Below are 20,346 nucleotides of genomic sequence, written 5' to 3'. Positions count from 1 at the left end.
GGCGTTAGGAGGACGCACGAGGAGGTTTCTAAGAAGGAGTGTTTCTGACATCAAAAGGTAAAGCACGGCGGATGTCCTCCTTTCACTTTCAATTGACTGTGATCCAAGCGGAGGAGTTTCATTGATGTAATCTCAACACCTCCGCTTGAATCCTCCTCCTCCTTCTTCATCCGACTCAGACGGACACACACTCCTCTTTAGGGCTAAAGTTAATGCACAGACAGTTAATCGGATTATTTTTTTGATCAGTAAATGTATTGTTTGGTTTATAAATTGGCATAAAATAGTTGAGAATTTTAATAATAATATACTAACGCCCAAATTACGCCCTCAAACGACTTTATTTTATCACCCCAGTCATGTCCGACTAACAGTTGGAAACTTGTAAAACATCAATTCCTGACGTCGCAGAAACTGGAACCAGTAATTTTTGTGCATATTGATTAAAAAAATGATTTACAGCTCGATTGATAATGACAATGAAGGTTATTTGCAGCTCTAAATAATGTTCTACAGCCATGTTAACAGCACTGTGAGGCTAAATGCTAACATAGCAATGTTAACATCCCGATGTTAAGGTGTTATTTTTACCGTGTTCGTCATTACCATGTTAGCATTTTAGCATGCTAATATATGCTAATTATCCCTGAACACAAAGCACAGCTGAGGCTGATGGAAAAAGACACTTAAATACTGTCGCTAAAGCGGATTCAGAAGACTTCCCCACATTAGCGGCAGCCATCTTGGTTGTTAACGAAAATATGGTTGTAATTGGCCCGGGCTGTGAATAAAAACAACAAATAAACAAGAGCTCGCTGATTGGTCGGTTTCGGTTTAATTGAACAGCCGACTGCTGCTCGAACAGCAAGGACAAAAATAATTAGTTTTCATCCAGTGAGGTTTTTGACTCAACAAATGATTTTGTCTGAGCCTCTGGAGCAGCTCCGCCTCTGATGGATGTTTATGTAAAGAGGCAAAGTCTCACATCGTTTTTACATCAGGCATTTACCCCCTTTGAAGTGGAGACTGAAATCCCCATGGACAGTATGAATGGGATTCACAAGGAAGCAAAAAGCGTCTGTTACACAGGGATTCAATAACTGGTTTGTTGTATTCCACGAAATAACAAATGAGATGAATGTGGGTGGGGAGTTTGACCCTGAAAACAAAAAGTGGTTTTTCAGTGATGCCACTCTTTCTCTGCACATGGCGGGGCAGCGGTGGCCTAAAGGTTAGAGGAGCAAGCTTGTGACTGGAAGGATTCCAGTATGAGCAGGATTAAAGTTGGGTGGAAAAAGCGAAAGAGCAGCACTTACCAGAACCCTCATCAACACCACTGTGGTGTCCTTGACCAAGGCCTTTAACCCCAACTGCTCCAGTGGAGCTGTGGCCAACTGAACTGTGGCTGCGCTGGGCAGCTTCCGGGTGTGAATGTGTGTAACTGTGTGAATGTGATCGGGGGGGGGGGGGGGGGGGGGGGGGCGTACCTTTAAAAGTGAGGCTGCCTCTCAGCGAAGCAAACAAACACATACTGATACTGATGCCTCAGGATATCATTACCTCCGATGTCCGTTGTGAATAAACGTCCACAAACCCATTTAGAAACCATCATTCTAGTTGTCCGTTGTTGTATGTTGGCGTTTTGGTGTTTCCACGTGTCAGATTAGCAGAAACATTTTCGACTTTACTTTACAGTTACATAATCAATTTACAAAAGCACAAATAAAAAGATAAGATGATGTTGCTGTAGTTGCAGGTGTGATTATTACTGGAGTGAAGGTCACTGAGCAGAGCCTGTCGAGATGAGTCTTGCCTCAGAGTAAAGAGCGAATAAATATCCCTCCCAAAATGTCAAACTATTCCTTTAACATTGCATAAAGCATCAGTAGCGTTGCTATGGTTACTTGCCACTCACTAGAGGCTTAACACCAATTTAGAAAAATGACTGCTGACCATAGGGACATGTCAACCCGTGTTTGATGTGTGCTGTTGGGCCAATCAGGATCGAGGGTTTTTCCCCGCCCAGGGCAGAATGTGTTACAGGCGTCAGGGACTCAGAGCAGCTGAGCAGACATTAATTTATATGAAAGTGTTGCAGATCAACGCACTCTCAGTGTGTGATGGCAGCCATTTTAAATTAGTAAGATAACAACAGCAAAAAGATGCCAGAATCAATACACACAAATAGAGTTTCATAGACTTGTGGGGACCAAAGGCCATGGCAATTTTCTATAGAGATCTATGAAGCATGTCCGGCAAACTGTGTGTGTGTGTGTGTGTGTGTGTGTGTGTGTGTGTGTGTGTGTGTGTGCGTGTGTGTGTGTGTCGATGCGGCAGATCTGAGCTCTTGTCTTCACCTTCCTCATCACATGGTTCACACACAGTGTGTGGTTGCCAAGACAACAGGTAGTGGAGTGGATAGGGTCCCCCAGGGATTGGTGTGTGTCTGTCTTTGTGTGTTTGTGTATGTGTGTGTGAGATAGGGAGGGAGGGGGAGAGAGAGAGAGAGAGAAAGAGAGGTGGGGTTATCATTGTGTATTCTGTAGCCGCTCTCCCCTCTCTCCCTCCTGCTGCAGATAGATCCACAGCTCTGAAACAGCACGACCAGTGAAGAGTGCAGCCAGGCATTACCATGCTGACTGTAGGACTGTGTGTGTGTGTGTGTGTGTGTTTAGAGTGTGTAGAGTGTGTTTGTGTGTGTGGGGATTATTTTTCAATGCGGTCAGAAGATGTTGTCCAAGGTGACTCCTCAGAGAAAATTGCACAGTCTTCATCAGTGATTCTGAAGGAATGAAGGGACAGAGAGAGGGAGTGAAGGGAGGAAGAGGAGCGGCTGGTTAATTGATTAGTTGGTTCACAGAAACAAATCATATTCTCCAGACGTAAAGGAACATGTTTGTTTGGTGCAAGACCTAACAAAAATCCCATCATCACCATTTTTTAAAAAGATTTTCAGTGAAAGTGAAAATGCAAAAATGACTGTTCCAACTGAAATCGTGACTCATATCGCAATGATTAAAATTCTTTTAAATATTGTGCAGCCCTAGTAGGTATTGAACTTCGGTATTGAATGACCAGTACCATACCAGAAAATACCAGAAACCGCTCAACAAATGGAAAGAGGTTTCTACAGGAAGTGATTTTGTCGTCTGGATGGTGCACAGTCTGAACAGGGTGAACACACAGCAGCTCAGAGGCACATTGTGCTATTCCAGTTTTTAATTCTACTGTATCTCAAGTCGTAAAAAAGGCTCACATCATGCAGCAAGACATGACGCCATAATGCATGTCAAGAATAAAAGGAGTCAATGACGCACAGCTGACGAGCCACATTACCTGCATGGACAACACACAGTGTCATCACTCAACCAGCCCGACGTGTGGCGTATTGTCTACAGTGATCCGTCCTGTAGGAGTCTGGTGTCATTTGCATGTGATTTGATGAACGTAAACACGGTGGAGAGTCGTAGGTAAAATGGCTCAGCGCTCTGTTGCTACACAATTTATCAGCATGTGTGTCCTGCTGCCTTCAGATGCTGCAGGGATTTAATGAACTGAAGGAGCGGATTCTGATGTCGTATTAAGCAGCTGTGAACAGCAGATACTGTAAGAACCACTCATATTAATTTAAAGATAAACACAGACTGCTTTACTTTGCTTTAACCGTATTAAACTGTATTTCTGTTGATGCTGCTTTAAACAAAGCTACTGGCTTTATTTACATTTTTCATTTAGATCACCAGACTGGCAGCGAAGTGGATGTTGCAACAGAAACCGACGTCTATTTTCTGAAGCCTGAAACACAATTTCCACCAAAAGACCAACAACTCACTTTGTCATTTGAATGAATGAACCCCCGACTAAGTGAATTTCAAGGTCATGAAAATACCAAAAGGTCACAGCGCTGCTCGCGGTGATTGTTACGCCACCGTGAAAATAGAGCCCGCCGTCTTGTTTTTCAGCACATGACAACAACAGGGTGACTGAACTATACAAAAGCAATGATGTGTGGAGGTAAAATGAAAGATTAATAGATGTCATGCATAATGAGACGGAAGGATAACGGAACAATAAGCACAAAAATACTTCAATAATTTTGCGTCTAATTTACATCTATCTGTGTGTGTGTGTGTGTGTGTGTGTGTGTGTGTAGATGTGCGGGCGCAGTTGGTGGAGCAGCAGCGCTGTCTGGAGCAGCAGACGGAGATGCGGGTCCAGCTGCTTCAGGACCTGCAGGACTTCTTCAGGAAGAAGGCCGAGATCGAGACCGAGTACTCCAGGAACCTGGAGAAGCTCGCCGAGAGGTTCATGGCCAAGACGCGCAGCACGAAGGACCATCAGCAATACAAGTAGGACTCTGTGTGTGTGTGTGTGTGTGTGTGTGTGTGTGTGTGTGTGTGTGTGCGTGTGTGCGTGTGTGTGTCCAAATTATGTGTCTCTATATGTTCCTATGTTTGTGTGGACAAAAAGATTTAGTTTTAGATTTAGTTTCATGGTTCAGGTTAGAATTTGAATTTGCCAATTATCCAAACATCTCTTTCTCTCTCTCTCTTCCAGAAAGGATCAGAACCTGCTTTCTCCGGTGAACTGCTGGTACCTGCTGCTAAACCAGGTTGGTGTCATGTGTGTGTTTTTATGTGTTTGCTTTAGACTCTTTTATAACAGGGATCAGAGATATTCCTCTCTCACTCTACCACTCTCTCTCTCTCTCTCTCTTTTCCCTCCAGGTGAGGCGGGAGAGTAAGGACCACGCCACCCTCAGTGACCTCTACCTGAACAACGTCATCACCCGCCTCACACACATCAGCGAGGACTCGGCCCGTCTGCTGAAGAGGGTGAGCTGATGTATCTTGTTCCTCTAGAATCATTATCAATCACACATACACCGTCCTGCTGCACCAAATGTGGATTAATCCGCCGCTGAAAATAGTCCCCAACTGATTCACCATTTCCTCCTGTTTGTTTGATTAAAAACTACAATGACTTGTACAGCTACGCGAACGAACTGTGAACACAGCATTGACATATCATCAACTTTTAAAGGAGCTATTCGTAAGTTTTGCTAATTCTACATAGCTAACTTTTTACTGACCAGTCTAAAAGAAATATTGTGAGTTCAGCCTCAAACTTTATCGCTTTACTCACCAAGAGCTGCATCCAGATGTGGGAAAGAAGTTAGCATGCTAACCAGCTAGCTCCGCCCGAGTCCACCTGTTTCATCACTTTCCGATACCGAGTCACTGTAGCGTCCAGACTGCTCGGAGGGCGTATTATAACCTTGTATAGTAAACCCAACAAAGCTCTTGGCAAGACGGGTAAATAAACAGCTGTTGATGCTAACATTAGCCATGTAGCAATAACAAAACTTATAGCTCCTTTAAAGAATGCTGATTTTGCTTTTTTATTTTATAGGCCTGTCTTAAAGGAGCTATTTGTAAGTTTTGCTATTGCTACATAGCTAAGCTAGCTTAGCATTAACAGCTGTTTACACACCAGTCTCTCTGCTGCTCTCCGACTGTGTCTCTCTGCTGTGTCCTGTAGGTTCATCACCACCAGAGACACATTTGTCACATTGTCATTTGATACGTAGCTATTATCAAAGTATTGATTATAACCTGGTTTAAGGAACGTACAAGAACCATAGTACTGTGCTTAAGTACAGTACAGTAACTAACTGTACTGAGCGCTCTCCTCCTTTGGAGACCTCGGCGCTTCTCCTCTAAGTAGAAGAGTTGATTCTAATGAAAAGTAAAGTCAGTATTCCCCTGAGCTCTTCTGCGCCGCCTCAGAGTTTAACAAATTAAACACACACACATGCACACACTTTACCGCCTCCAACTTCAGCTCGCCATGTTCATTATTAATCTCTCTTCCGGCTCGTCTTTTATTCATGCTAACTAAAGTGCAGCGGCTGCCAGCAGCTATAAACAGCAAGACCTCCATCACTTCCCTGTGTCCTGTGAAGGAAGTCTGCTCTGAAAAGAGGGACAAGGAGGAAAAAGAGACAGACGGCCGAGTGGCCATGACAACGCCGACAGCCCTGTGGCCATGGCGACAGGCTCAGCTGATCTTTTCTCAGCAGGCGCTATGGGAACGGGATTCATCCATCCTGGGATTCCACAGTCATTTAGCATAATGCAATATTAATGTGGCACCGCGCCGCCACATAACTCCTTCCCCAAACCGGTCGGCTGTTTAATGCATGAGGCAGAAATTCAGTCTGAGTGCAGGCAGCAGGACGCGGCTTGTTTCATTTATGAATTCGTTTGTTTGTGTGTGGTCAGATCCATTTATTTATCCGCTGCTGTTCGGCCGTCCTGAGTATTTCTTTACACTGACACACAGCGGTGGAGGAAGGACTCAGATCCTTCTCTTAAAGCTGCTGTGACTGAGACGTTTTTAATAAGAATAAAATGACGAGGTGAAGAAGAATCATCAGCTGAACCTGCAGCTTTATATTGACATTCAGCTTGTTTTTTTTATCTGTGCAGACCACAACAAAGTATTATTATTAAAATGTACTCAAAGTATCACGAGTTAAAGTCCTTTTGCTGTAAAATGTCTCCTGTGACTGTGATGTTTCATTATATCTGACATTATTAACGCTGATGCATCGGTGTGTAAGCAGGTTTTTTCCTGTTCCAGCTGCTCGAAGTGGAGCTAGTTTTAATTTTACTTTACTTACAGTCAGGTTGTTGAGTCCGGGGTTTCTCAACCTAGGAGTCAGGCCCCTCCAAAGGGCCACAAGATAAACCTGATGCAGGTGTCACACTGCTTGCATTGCGTGTGTGTCGCTGCTACTACCAGCTCTATCTAAAAACAAACTTCTCTAAATAAATATTTTTCAGACAATTGTTGCAACTGTCACAAGCCAAAAACACTAGTCTCTTTAATCTGTAACAATGTGTTTTATTTTGTATAATTATTAGTTTTTTTATGTAAAAATCTTATTCTGAAAAGCAACTATAGCTGTCAGATAAAAGCTCTGGAGTAAAAAAAAAAGGAAAAACTTTACCTCAAAATTGTACTAAACTACATTATTGAGGTATGCAGGTTGTTACTTTCCGCTGCTGCTGACACACTATGTGAATTCATGTATTTACCTGCTGCTGATGATGATATTTTGTCTCCTCTGTCAGAGTAAGGAGATCATCTTTCAGCTTCAGGAAGACCTCATGAAGCTGCTGAACGAGCTTTACACCGTAAGTGGAACAAAGGTGGAGAAGGAGGGTGGATGTTGTGAGTTGTGCGAGCAGCGAGTTGTAGCTCACGGCTACGACGTCGTACTTCGTCAGCTGGGGTACAGAATGAATCAGAAACTGTAACTTTAATAAAAGTCACATAAAAAGTCAGATTTTAAAAGATCGAAATGCGTCTGTTTCAGTTGAAAAACTGGCCACCGCTGCCTGAAATTCAAAGATGTTTTGTGAACTTTTTGCTTTTTTCCTGACATTATTTTTCATTTCTGCAACGATCCTTGAAGGAGGAAATTGCTGATTATTGTCCATCAAATGGCGGCGTATATTTTGAGCCTTAAAAGCTTCTTGTCCACATCTGATTAGCGTGGACCTGATAACCTTGAGGAATAAAAAAACAAAACAAAAAGAAAACATTCGACCCCGGCTTGAGCTGTTTTACAGTTTTTTGTGGTCCATTTGGTTCTGAGGCTGTGTTGCTACGGGCTGCTGTTGCCTAGGTGATGAAGACATATCACATGTACCACGCGGAGACGATCAACGCGGAAACCAAGCTGCGGGAGGCGGAGCGTCAGGAGGGCCGCGTGAAGGGTGTGTCGGGGACGGGCGGAGGGGTGGAGCCCGTGTTCGGCCTGCGGATAGAGGAGCGTCACCAGAGACGCAACGCCGCCCGCAAGATGGAGAAGATGAGAGAGAAGGTACGTCCGCACATCCGTTCACTTACCTGCAACCGTGTTTCACAAGCACCTACACAATTCCCGGGTTAAACCATCAGGTCGCCCAGGACGATGAGGTGTTTTGACCCAGAGTTAAACCCCATTCAGACGGGATTAGCATCACGGGGGTGGAGGTGGGGGATGAAACATTCACTGTGCTCCTCTGTGGCTTAACTCGTCGTTCTGAGCGGCTTTTAAACCATCAGGAAATTACAGGATCTGCTCTGTAAAAGACACAAACATTCATCTGGACAGAGATGAAAGAGAGAGTCAAACGCCTCCCCGCGGGGAAGCTGGAGAAGTTAAGTGGCGGCAAAGATGCTGCGTGAGGTGATTTAGAGTCATAACTCAAATCTGAATAAACAGACAGGAAACACATTGATACTTTCACTTCCTGAGCGTGTCATTACCTCTGATGTACATGATGAATAAAGCTCCATAAATCCGCTTAGAAATCATAGAAAGAGACCATTCAGAACTCGCCTGAGAATCATCATGTCTTAAGATTTCTTTAGTATCACATTAATCCAGTGATAGTTGTCAGGACATCCATGAGTTCACTGCAGACAGGAGCAGATAATAGATAATTCAGCTACTTTGATTTTACTTTTAGTTAAATTTTACTCATGTTCATGATGGCTTTATTATTATTATTTTTCCAACGTTGGCTGATGGCCTTGAGTTGTAGAATGTTTCCATCTGAAAGATCTTCCTCCATTTTTGCAGGACGTGATCTAAATGACAGGAGGACTGTAGGGAATTGTAGGAATAGAGCTTTAGTCTTATTTCTATGTATTTTTATTGGGTTATTTACCCAAATGTGAACTATAAAAATCTCCTCTAGCTCTTTTTAAACTGCACTATTTGGTACTGATTGTTAATATGTGCATCCTTTACTGTTGTCAGCGTCATATCTGCATGACACGGTGCGTCGTTTTGTGCAGCTAACACTGATTTGTGACAGTTTTAAAGTAAGACTTGAGCCTCTGGTGTCAAACACTGGGTCACAACAACCCACTGTCCTGGATTTGATTGGTATCCTGTTGGTTTCCTACACAGGGTTACTGGGTAAACTTAACTTTTAACCCATATATTAACCTAATTTTTTACCTTTTTTACTTTATTGACACCATAAGAGCGATGTGCCGATGGAAGCCAGGAAGGAACGTACGGTCTGTATGGATTGATAACCGATATTGTCGTCTTCTCTTTCTTCATTAGAGGAAGGCAAAGTACTCAGAGAACAAACTGAAGGCTCTGAAAGCCAGGAACGAGTATCTGCTGACTCTGGAGGCCACCAACGCTTCCTGCTTTAAATACTACATCCACGACCTGCCCGACATCATAGACGTGAGTACACGTTATGGATTCGTCACCAGAGAGGGTGGAAGCGGGGTGTGTGGAGAAAGTGTTAAACTCTTCAAAATAAAGTCCCTATACAGTATGTCCCTCAGGGAGGACACGAGGGAGTGGCTGAGCTAAAACGAGTTTAACAGCCATAAACAAGGATTTTGAATAGAATATGTTACTTTCATATTTTTAATATCAAGGTAAAATATAAAAAAACAAAAAAAACAAATTGAAATGATCTTAAATTAATTCACTTTTAAATTGAGGATCAGATTTTGTTGAATTCAGCCACGTTTCATTGATAAATTCAACAATGTATCACGCCTCTGACTGGCCTCTTCTCTGTAGCAACAGCAGCTAAGGCTCATGGGTATTGTAGTATTTTTTGGGACCATCTGTCTTAACCGGTGGAGATAACATGATTCCTCATGAACAAAGCTGGTGGCCACAACATGAGAACAGGATTTACAGAGTTCTTCTTTGTCTCAGTGCTGTGACCTAGGGTACCACTCCAGTCTGAGCCGGGCCCTGAGGACCTACCTATCAGCCGAACTGAGCCTTGAAGCCTCCAGGAGGGCGGGTCTGGAGGTGCTGGAGGGGGCCGTGGAGGGCCTGGACCCCGCCCGCGACAGGCAGCGTCTGCTGGGCCTCTACCCCACTGCCTTCTGCCCGCCGCAGCGCTTCAGCTTCCAGGCCCACATGGGCGACGCAGTCAGTATCTCGCACCGAACACCGAACTGACGTGTTTGTAGAATAACGTTTTAATTGATAGAGATTTAATTGATGAAGAATAAGATGAATGATAATAGTAATAACAGCCATTATATATTTTAAACATGTATACGTGGGGGTCACTGAAATGCTCAGATCGGTGAAGAAAGTCATGAAACTCTTCTGAATCCCGACACATATCATTTTTTCTCTGATGGTCTCGTTGTTGTTGGTCCACGTCCTGTCAGGTGACCCAGATCGCCTCCCAGCCTCAGGTCCAGGCTGAGCTCAACCTCCGCCTCACACAGCTGCAGACCCGCCTGGCGTCGCTGAAGATAGAGAACGAAGAGGTGAGACACACAAATACAGCACAGCAAAAAAATAATGGCTCAAAATTTCCAGCTGTACAAACACCAGTGTGCTGTTTTTCTCTATTTTCATAATGTAATGACACATAATGGAAGTGGAATTTTAAATTATTAAAAAAGTTAATTTGGTGCTGAAAATATACAAACTTGCCTTGGCAGCTTATTACTGAGGCAGGATGTTTTTCCTGAGCTGAGAAAATATTTTATAGTGTCAAAGTGTCAAAGACAGAAAATAGTTTCGGTTGTTTAAGACTAAGAATTTTTTTTTAATGTTTTATCATCTTTATTGTTTATTATCAGTGGATGTTGCTATTATTAGATCATTGTAAAGGCACGATGGGATTTGAAGTCTCATTGCTCATTCACAAAAAGAAAATCCAGATGTGTGTGTGTTGTGTTTTATCCTCTGCACATCAACCTTAGGGTTTTATATTATAGGGTCTGTTTTACAGTCTTTTCTGAAGAGAGCAGCTCTGTCTGTTTTATTAGAGAAACTCTGTTATGGAGGGAAAACGATCTTTGTTGCACGAGTGGAAATTTGGACCTGGGTTTGCTGCTGCGTTCGGCAACAACCTGTAGAGCTCTGTCAGTTTCATCTTCCTTTGTCGCCATTTTTGAGGCACAAAAATATCCCTCCTTTCTTAGGCTACGTCCACACTAATACGTTTTCATCTTATAACGGCGTTTTAGAACAAAAACGAGGATTTTAGTTCCATATCTAAAACAATATATTTCCACGGTAAAACATCTGGAAACACATGTCACACGACCAGGTGTAAACAGGAAGCAGTTGATTAGTTGTAGAAAATACTACAAACAAGGAACAGCTATGGCGAAAAGTAAAAGTATACGGCGATCATGGAAAAGGGTCACGTGATAGTAGCATGATGAATCGGGGAAGGATGTGTCATGACTGATAAAACACAATCAGGAAGCGAAACATGGGCGTCTGCGTCATCGTTTCTAAAAGTCTCCGTTTCTGTCCGTCCAGACGGAAACGTCTCCCTGGGGTTTTCAAATTAAAAGCATTTCTGAAAGTCTCCGATTTCCCAGCAGTGAACGTATCAGAAGTGATGTATTTTAAAACTAAAACGTATTAGTGTGGACGTAGCATTAATCCTCTGATTAGCATGGTTGTTTTCCAATGAAGGAGGCGGCTCCCTTTGACCTTAATAACAAATCTGTTTGAATCACTGATAATATCAGAGATGTCGTGATTTCAGAATCATTGATTGATGATTTCTACATCACATAAAAAGAAAATGACTAATGTCTGTATCATATTACAGATATTACACTCTGTGTAGATCCTGATACAAAATCCAAAAACCTGACTGATAACAAATTTAAATGTTTTTCTGACAGTTCAAAGTTATGTTAATTTATACTGTTTTAATGGGGTGATAATGTAACAGATGTAACCTCCAAAAATAAACCTGTGCCATGAGAAGGCGACGTGGCGCCGCAGCCTGTGGCCTTGTCAGTGTTGAGGTGGCGCAGACTGTGGTGTTGTGTGCGCAGAGGGCAGCTGCTAACTCACCCTGAAGGGCATAAAAATGCTGAAGGAGTCTGGATTAATGAGCTGCATCTGCACGTCTCAGCAGCTTACAAATACACACACGTCGACACAAACACACCCTGATTATCATATACAAATAAAAAACACTTTCACGCCCATTATCTTTGCTGTAAACACAAGCGCGCTTTGCATATGTAGTGCACGCAGACAGGAGCAGTTGTGCCCGAGCGCACACACTTCATCAAAAATTTAGGAAAATTAAACTCCACCCTGAAACAATTAAAAATTCATAATTCATGGCTCGTGATCCATGAATCCGTGTGCAGTCATGAAAATTATTTTCAGCCTCCGAAGTCATCGTTCCGTTACAGGATCAGTAGAGCAAAGAGTTGAGTGTGTTAAGGTGGAAAAATAGATTCATATGCAGCTCTGGGTCCAGATTCATCAAACTTCCCAGAGCAGGAAAATAATCCGAACTAGCTCAAGTTTCTCAGGGTGATTTGGTGGTTTCTTAACTTCCTTAACTCGGGAAATGACTCCTGATATTTGGGAGAGCTCTAGATGAGGCGGTTCAGGCAGAACATTCTGCAGCAGGAGAGATATTTATTGATCACAGTGATGTTTAAACATGGATGGATTCACTGAAGGGGTCTACGAGGCACAAGGACAAGGGGCTACAAAGTTACGCAGAACGGCTAAAAAGAGGTCAAACAAGTATGACTAGACAAAAGAATGACCACAAAGAAATACAAGACGACCAAAAAGCGACACAGAACAGTTAAAAAATAAATGCAAAATGACCTCAAATTAGTTTTAACCGACCCTCAGAGCCAAGCAGTATCATAACATCTACAGAAACTTCTTAATCTACTTTGGCAGCATAACCATCTTTTCCTGTTCCCATCAACAAGTTCTTATAGTTTTGAAAAAATATTTAAATAACATATAGAAATATATAGAATTTTTTTTTTTTTGAGTAAATTTTCCGCCCACCCTCCAGGTGAAGAAGACCTGGGGTGCAACTCTCACCACCCTGCAGGACATGTCGGTGCTGGACGACTTCGACGTCTCCCAGAGCTTCACCCACAGCCCGTCGTCCGAGTCGGTCAAATCCAGCGTGTCGGACGGCTACTTGAACAAACCGAGTCTGGCCAAGAGACGGGCCAACCAGCAGGAGACGGAGCTCTTCTACTTCAATGTGAGAGAACAGAATCATTTACTAATTTTTACATACCACACATATTTGGTCCGCCGACACCGGACGGTACAGGAGGGTTACACACTGAACCGAGCTTCTGTGTTCTTATTTTTCAATCCTAAGAAATTCCGCGAGTATCTGGAGGGGAGTAATCTCATTTCCAAGCTCCAGGCCAAACATGACATACTGAAGAAAGCCTTAGCAGAAGGTAAAACATACAGAAACTCTCCCTCACTTACCTTCTGTCTTTTTTAATACACATAGTAATCAGCTTTTCTGACCCTTTAAAACTTCCTCTGTATTTTTCTTTTCTTACAGGTTATAAAGCTGAACTGCTAACTACGAGGTAAGGTGTCAGTGCATGTTTTCTCTTCACCTTAATAATAACTGTTACTTCCCATCCCACCACTTCAGTTTGAGACACCCCTCCTTCTCTCTTTCCTCCTCTCTCTGCTCGTTACAGTCGTGGGCGGAAGAACTCCCACAGCAAGCACCAGGTAGAGTTTCACTTCTATCAGCCCTCAGGATGTTTGTCTTTGCAACATGTCCCTCCTCACTTTTCAAACTCTGGGAAGTCAATAGTCGCTGCAATCAATGAGCAGAATCAGAATGAGTGAAGTTTAAAGTTGTGTACTTGATGACTGTTTTTGTAGGATTCAACCAAAGCCATACCCTTGCTGGTGGAGAGCTGCATCCGCTACATCAACCTACACGGTGAGTTTCACTTTTGTTTAATTTTCAGCTTCAGTTGGCTCGGCTGTTCTTTTTTTACATGTATTTGTATTTATTATTTTGAGTTCAGAAATGTTTTTGTATGTGATTTTAATTGATTAATCCGTCCATCCACATACTGCCATTTATAAGAGTACAAGTCACATTCATTTAATTAATCATATTATTATAAATTATTGCCATACAGTGCCGAGAAGCATGTAGAATGGTAAAGTTTTTGTTTTTACACATTGTTTTTGATACGGATCAAACAAATAAGATATAAAATGTTAATTATGGAGCTTTAGTGGTGCTGTTATGCTGATGTTGGTACTTTTGGCTAGCTGTTTCTCTCTGTTTCCACTCTTTATGCTAAGCTAAGCTAACTCGCTGTAGCCTTATATCTAATGGACAGGTACGAGAAAGAAATAAACCTTCTTCTGTTATTATTCATTTTATTTATCTTTTTACTGTTTGTTTTTTATTTTATTTTCTTCTATTTTTAAATATGTCTGTGTATTCTTGAAACCACTCTTAACAGAGAGCAGAAGAACCACACAGTTTACTGTATGACGCAAATAGAAGAGGTCCTAAGATGGAGCCTTGGGGAACACCATAAGGGACAGCAGCAGAAGGGTATAAAGATATTGCAACCTAAACTTAAACTGTATTGTTCCCAACAGGTCTTCAGCATCAAGGCATATTCCGGGTGTCGGGATCACAGGTGGAGGTCAATGATATCAAGAACTCCTTTGAGAGAGGTGAGAGGTCAACTGGAAGGTCACCTGATCACCAGCCTCTGGTGTTAAAGGATGTGGTTGACTCGTTGTGTCTCTCGTCCAGGTAATGACCCACTGATTGACGAGGAGAGCAACCATGACATCAACTCTGTGGCCGGAGTGTTGAAACTCTACTTCAGGGGTTTGGAGAACCCGCTGTTTCCCAAGGAAAGGTTTAATGACCTAATCTCCTGCGTCCGTGAGTACCACTGCCTGTTTACTGGTGATGTGCAACAATGTGCGTATAGGGTGGTGTCAAGGTTGGATGAGCCCGGAAAACATACAAAGGAAGTCACCCAGGAGGAATCCTTATCAGATACCTGTACCACCTTTCGACTCCGATCTTTCTCCGGATATCTAAATTGTATGTCATTCTTTTGGTCACTTCCCAAAGCTCATGATTTTAGGTCAGGGTTGAGATTAGATCCTTAGAGCTTTGCCTTCAGGCTCAACTCCTTCTTCACCTCAACGGCTCGGTACATTGCCCTCAATCTAACTCCTGAACAAGACCCCGAGATTCTCATCTCAGGTCAAAAGGAGTCAGTTGAGGCGCTGATGCTTTCCATTGGAGGTTTTCTGGGCACGTCCAGCTGATAGGACACCTGGGGGGGTTGTACCAGAACAAACCGGAGAGATTATATATTCCATCTGTCTTGGGAGGAATATGGATGGATGGATGGATGGATGGATGGACTTTCTACTTTCTGCAGAGAATTTTTGCAGCAGAGAAACATGAAAAAGTTTCTAACACCGACCTGTAACACTCGAGTTTCACTGTGATGTGACCTGGAACATTTGTGCTGCCTCCATCTGTACACTCGCTGCTGCCATGAAACACAGACTGAATCTCTGTCTATCTTCAGCCCACACACACACACACACACACACACACACACACACACACACACACTCGCTTTCCCTCTCAGTTTCTCCGTCTTTGTTTCTCTTTAGTGTCTCTTTGTCTTTCTGAAACTCAACTCCTCAGCAGAGACACGCAGCCGACTACCTCTCTTTCTGTGGCGCCGGCTGAAGTGGTCGTTGTCGTCGTCATGGTGTTAACAGACACCTCGAGATGTCTCTGACGATGACTCCCTCTGATTTATGATTTTTTTTCCACAGGAATAGAAAACCTTTACGAGAGAGCGCAGTGCGTCCGTAAGATCCTGCTGGGCGTCCCGAGGGCGACGCTGGTGGTGATGCGTTACCTGTTCGCCTTCCTCAACCAGTGAGTATCCACTTACACAAAACCAGGCACTTACAGTTAATGATAATTGCCCATTTCTTTCCATTTCCCCAGAGTTCCCATGTGGTGTTAAAGCTGAGGATAGTTGGGAGAGGCCATAAACCTCTTTTGTAGTGAAGGGTCATGGAAGTGCAGTCGAGATGACAAAACTCAAGCTCATTTAATCTCTGCAGCCTCTGAAATAAATATAGCGCGAGAGAGCAGGGAGCGATGGAGAGGCAGGAGGTGTGAGCAGGAGGGGAGATAAGTGTGATTTGCAGGTGTGATGCACCAGCTGAATGTATTGATGCATTTAGTAGCAAGGCTATGAAGAGCATTCAGCTTCAGTGTTATTAAACCAGGAGCTTCATTGTCGAGGAGAGTGAAAATATTTTCATTTTCATTTAACTGCTGCAGGCGACATCCCAGGAAGCAATAATAATTGTTGACACAAATTCAAATGTGCTTATATCTGCTTATAAGGCCGTATAGTATGTTATAAACCATTAACTATATATTATATATAATATATTATATTATTATATATATATATATACTGATTATGAATAATAAACATGTTTCCCTTTCCCACAGCCTGTCCCAGTACAGCGACGAGAACATGATGGATGCTGGGAACCTGGCTATTGTGTTCGGCCCCACCCTCCTGCCCACGCCGGACACGCTGGACCAGGTGGCCTGTCAGGCGCACGTGAACGAGGTCATCAAAACGGTCATCCTGCACCACGACAACATCTTCCCCGACACCAAGGACCTGCCCGGACCGGTTTACGAGAAGTGCATGACTGGAGACCAGTACTGGTGAGACCAGCATGTAAAACCATTCAGACTCATTTATAGACAGTTATTTCCCTCTGAAATGTAAGTAAGAAGAGGCAGTGGAGGTGGTGTTGTGGATGGAGAGTCGATGAAGATACCTTAGAAACTATAAAACTTTTTCATCGTCATAAAACACAAGATTTCTAAGTATATTCCCAGAGAACGAGATTTCCTCATTGAACCCTTGTAGCTCAGTCGTGTTCAGTTTATAAATCCAGTATCTTTTTCTGCATAACAGTTTTATCATATTGATTTCACCCAGTGTGACTTACACTCTAAAGATATCATTATCTGTGATGTTCGTGGCAAATAATCATCCATAAATCTGCTTAGAAATCACAGAAGAAAGATTCAGAACCTGCCTGAGATTTATCATGTTTCTAGGTTTCCTTCAGTATCACAGAATCCAGTGACAGCTGTCTGTGCATCCATTGGTTCACTGCGAAACAGGAAGTGATACTGGCTAATTCGGCATAATTTAAAATACAAGTTTGCAAAACTGTAAACAAATATATCTCACTGAATCCATGGCAGTGGCCTGTCAGTTTTCTTTCCTGGCAGACACCTGGCAGCCAATCAGAGACAAGTTTTTTTCTCTCCGTGGCTGTGGTATTAAACCAGTCTGTAAAAGACACTGATCCCTGTAGTGCAGAGACCCTCTCTCCTGTGTTCCTTTTCTCCCATCATCAGCTGAACTCTTGACATTCTGCTGCAGCTGGATTGTTGCATAAACGTCCTCGGACTCTGATTAGCTGCCTCGTCTCCCACCGTGCCTCCCCCTCCTCCCTTTGTTCCCACACTGAATGAATGAACAGCGCGCCTCTCTGCTTCCTCTTTTTCTTCTTCTTCTTCTTCTCCTTCCTGCAGCGAGAGTCCGTTCAGCGAGCCAGGAGCGTTGGAGGAGGCCGAGCCCGACGCCGGCACCGAGACCCAGACCAGCGACGAGGGTACGCATGACCTCTGACCTTCACACAATCGCCCACACTCCCATCCCGCTGTCTCCTGGTGGAGGGAGAGGTTGCTACGGCAACAGCAGCCATGGAGACATCCACCACCACCTCCCTCCCTCCCTCCCTCTCTGTCTTCTCCAACCCCACCCGCCCTTCCTCCTCTCTCCTCTCCATCTGAATGAACAGAAACGACTTTATAAATGCTCTTCTCTGATTGGTTGAGCTGTGGGAGGAACAAAGCCTCAGAGACAGCTGATTGACAAGTTCAGGTTCACCTCCATTTTCACGTCTTTTATCTCCCCCTCCCCCCTCTCTTTCCTCTCTCTCGCCTCCCCCCCCCTGCAGAGGGTGAGGCTGTGGAGGCGGTGGCGAGGTTCGACTACGTGGGCCGGTCAGGCCGCGAGCTCTCCTTCAAGAAGGGAGCGTCCCTGCAGCTCTTCCAGCGAGCGTCACATGACTGGTGGGAGGGGCGGCACAACGGCAACCACGGCCTGGTGCCTCATCAGTACATCGTGGTGAAGGACAGGTGAGATGATTAGTACATACATACACCTTCATTCTGAGTGTCCCTTTAATTCCACTTGGTTTCAGTGCAAGTTTCAAATGATTATTTTTATTGATTATTTTATCAATTAATTGTTCAGTTTATAAAATGTAAAAAAAAATATTTTGAAGAAAAAGCCTGTTATAATTCTCTATAGTTTTGATTTCAGATAGAAGATGGAACCAGGAGAAGTTTGGTATTTTTTACTATAATATTAATCAATTATCTACATAGTTGACATTTAATATTCTGCTGATTAATCAAGTGATTAATCAACTAATTGTTTCAACTTTAGATTAATCTAGTCAGCATTTTCTTGATGATCATAAATTAATAAATTAGAATTTAATAAATGAGAAAAAAATAAAACTATAAATAAAAAAATAATACATTGCAATTTATTAAATTATAATAAATTATAATTTATTAAATAATAAATGAAATAAATTGTAATAAATAAAAATAATTCAGCTGTACATTGACAATACAGAGACGATATGAAATAATAAACTATAAAATCAATTGAAACTTACAAAAAAAGGAGAAGTTCAGCTTTGAGTGTGTGAAGTCAGAGCGACGGTGCTGACAGTTCTTCAGTCATGTCGACGGGTCATTCTCCATTTAGCTGATGAAACATCGCAGTTCTTTATTTTAATAAAAAAGTAGATTTTGACGACACAGCTTAGCAAAAAATAAAGGATCTTTTAATAGACCTTTCCACTGCAGACAGGGGTAATTAATTAATAGCATTAACGATGGCTTTGTTCCTACCAGGAAGCCAGAAACACAGTCAGTAGCGGCTAATGTGATTAATCACACTCGTGTTTTTCCGTCTTTGCTGCTGTGAAAAGGTTCATTCAGCAGGAAAACAGCTGAACTTCAGTTCTATTCAACAGAAGTGGCTCATTTGATCCGCTGACGAGCTGCACTCACGGATGTGGGCGGGTCTGTTGCACATCCTGTTGATTAACAGACTGATTGGACTGAGGGAGTCACTAATCACATGTTATCGATCAGTTAATTGATGATTGGTGTTCAGAGTCTGTGCTCTGTGTCCTCAGGGCCGACGCCATGTCGGACACCCTCAGTCAGAAGGCGGACAGCGACGGAGGGAGCAGCAGCACCGACGACAAGAGGTCCAGGAGCGAGCTGAGCTCCCCCACCGACATCAGACCGCCAGAGACCTATAACAGGTCTGTCATGTAAGACACCTCCCGTCATGATGAGAGGAGCGAGGATCCTTTCAGCTGCAGTGGATGTTAAAGATTGTTCTCTCGCCTCTAAAAATACCTGTGAATTCATCATTCTGTTACCACAGCTGTGTCTCATGTGACTCGCTCCCCGTCAGCAGGCAGCAGACACCCTCCACATTCATATCCACCTTCTTTCCTAACAGTACGATAATACAACACAATAAAAACTGAATTTATCTGGCAGCAGCTGATCTGTGGAGGAGATAGCAGTGTGTAACAATTGTGGAAGAAGTACCAATAAAAAATTACCATTATCATTATTATTATTAGTAAAATGTTCAAAACTAAAAGTTTATTTCTGACATTATTAGATTTTTCAGTCAATAAATGCTTCAGCAGCATCTTCTTGTCGTTGATGCTCATGGTGCAAATATAGTCATATATAGTTGATCCAGTGGTTCCCAACATAAGGGTCAGGCCCCTCTGAAGGGACACGATATAAATCAAAGGGGTCCTTACTTGATTAAACGGAGAGGAAAGAAGAGAAAACAAATTTCTACTACACAACTACTTCTGTATTAATTTTCAGACTGTTAACTGAGGCTGATAATTATCATCATCATCCATTAATCTGCAGATTATTCTCTTGATTAATCGTTTGTTCTGTTGAAGAAGCCGAAATCATCAAATGATTAATCAGATATCAAAATAACTGCAGCTTCATTTTCTGTCAATCAGCCAATAAATTAACAGCAGCTGAGCAAACAGTGTTCTACTTCCTGTTCACAGTCACAGGAGGAAGCGAACCGACGGTTTGTTCCGCCGCCCGCTCGGCCGCTCCAACGACAACCACGGGAACGGGGGCGTGATGGAGCGAAGCTCTCCCCCGGTGACGGGTCACTTCAGTCCCAGGGAGCTGCTGCTGGGACGAGGTCAGGGCTTGACCCCGCCGCTTGACAGCCCAGAGCGCCGCCGCCGCTCTGCCGCCGCCGTGACCATGACGGTGAGCCGACATGATTCGCTGCGACGACCTGAGGGCACGCCCATCCGGC

General features: G+C 43.2%; 1 protein-coding gene across 2 annotated transcripts in view; it reads left to right on the top strand.

Annotated features, from left to right (window-relative positions):
• The window catches only part of LOC111664701 (SLIT-ROBO Rho GTPase-activating protein 1-like), a 28,328-nt gene that overhangs the window by 5,311 nt on the left and 2,671 nt on the right, over positions 1–20,346 (top strand). The window contains exons 2-22 of one of the 2 annotated variants that reach the window (XM_023419400.2): positions 4,154–4,349; positions 4,558–4,612; positions 4,728–4,835; positions 7,140–7,202; positions 7,697–7,894; positions 9,134–9,262; positions 9,752–9,973; positions 10,222–10,323; positions 12,861–13,058; positions 13,182–13,266; positions 13,377–13,404; positions 13,522–13,555; positions 13,712–13,772; positions 14,453–14,530; positions 14,613–14,747; positions 15,668–15,773; positions 16,365–16,589; positions 17,475–17,554; positions 17,903–18,083; positions 19,163–19,294; positions 20,084–20,346. The exon at positions 20,084–20,346 is cut by the window's right edge and continues 74 nt beyond it. In XM_023419400.2, coding sequence (XP_023275168.1) covers positions 4,154–4,349; positions 4,558–4,612; positions 4,728–4,835; positions 7,140–7,202; positions 7,697–7,894; positions 9,134–9,262; positions 9,752–9,973; positions 10,222–10,323; positions 12,861–13,058; positions 13,182–13,266; positions 13,377–13,404; positions 13,522–13,555; positions 13,712–13,772; positions 14,453–14,530; positions 14,613–14,747; positions 15,668–15,773; positions 16,365–16,589; positions 17,475–17,554; positions 17,903–18,083; positions 19,163–19,294; positions 20,084–20,346 — 2,679 coding nt within the window. Of the gene's footprint in view, positions 1–4,153; positions 4,350–4,557; positions 4,613–4,727; positions 4,836–7,139; positions 7,203–7,696; positions 7,895–9,133; positions 9,263–9,751; positions 9,974–10,221; positions 10,324–12,860; positions 13,059–13,181; positions 13,267–13,376; positions 13,405–13,521; positions 13,556–13,711; positions 13,773–14,452; positions 14,531–14,612; positions 14,748–15,667; positions 15,774–16,364; positions 16,590–17,474; positions 17,555–17,902; positions 18,084–19,162; positions 19,304–20,083 lie in introns of both variants that reach the window. The other variant, XM_023419398.2, reaches the window with a different exon arrangement.

This window comes from Seriola lalandi, unplaced genomic scaffold (assembly GCF_002814215.2).
Source record: "Seriola lalandi dorsalis isolate HSWRI2012SDOR001 ecotype SW California unplaced genomic scaffold, Sedor1 jcf7180002054599, whole genome shotgun sequence".
NCBI lineage: Eukaryota > Metazoa > Chordata > Actinopteri > Carangiformes > Carangidae > Seriola > Seriola lalandi.
The sequence above is the reverse complement of the archived record's forward strand: the minus strand, read 5'-3'. Positions and strand labels throughout refer to the sequence as shown.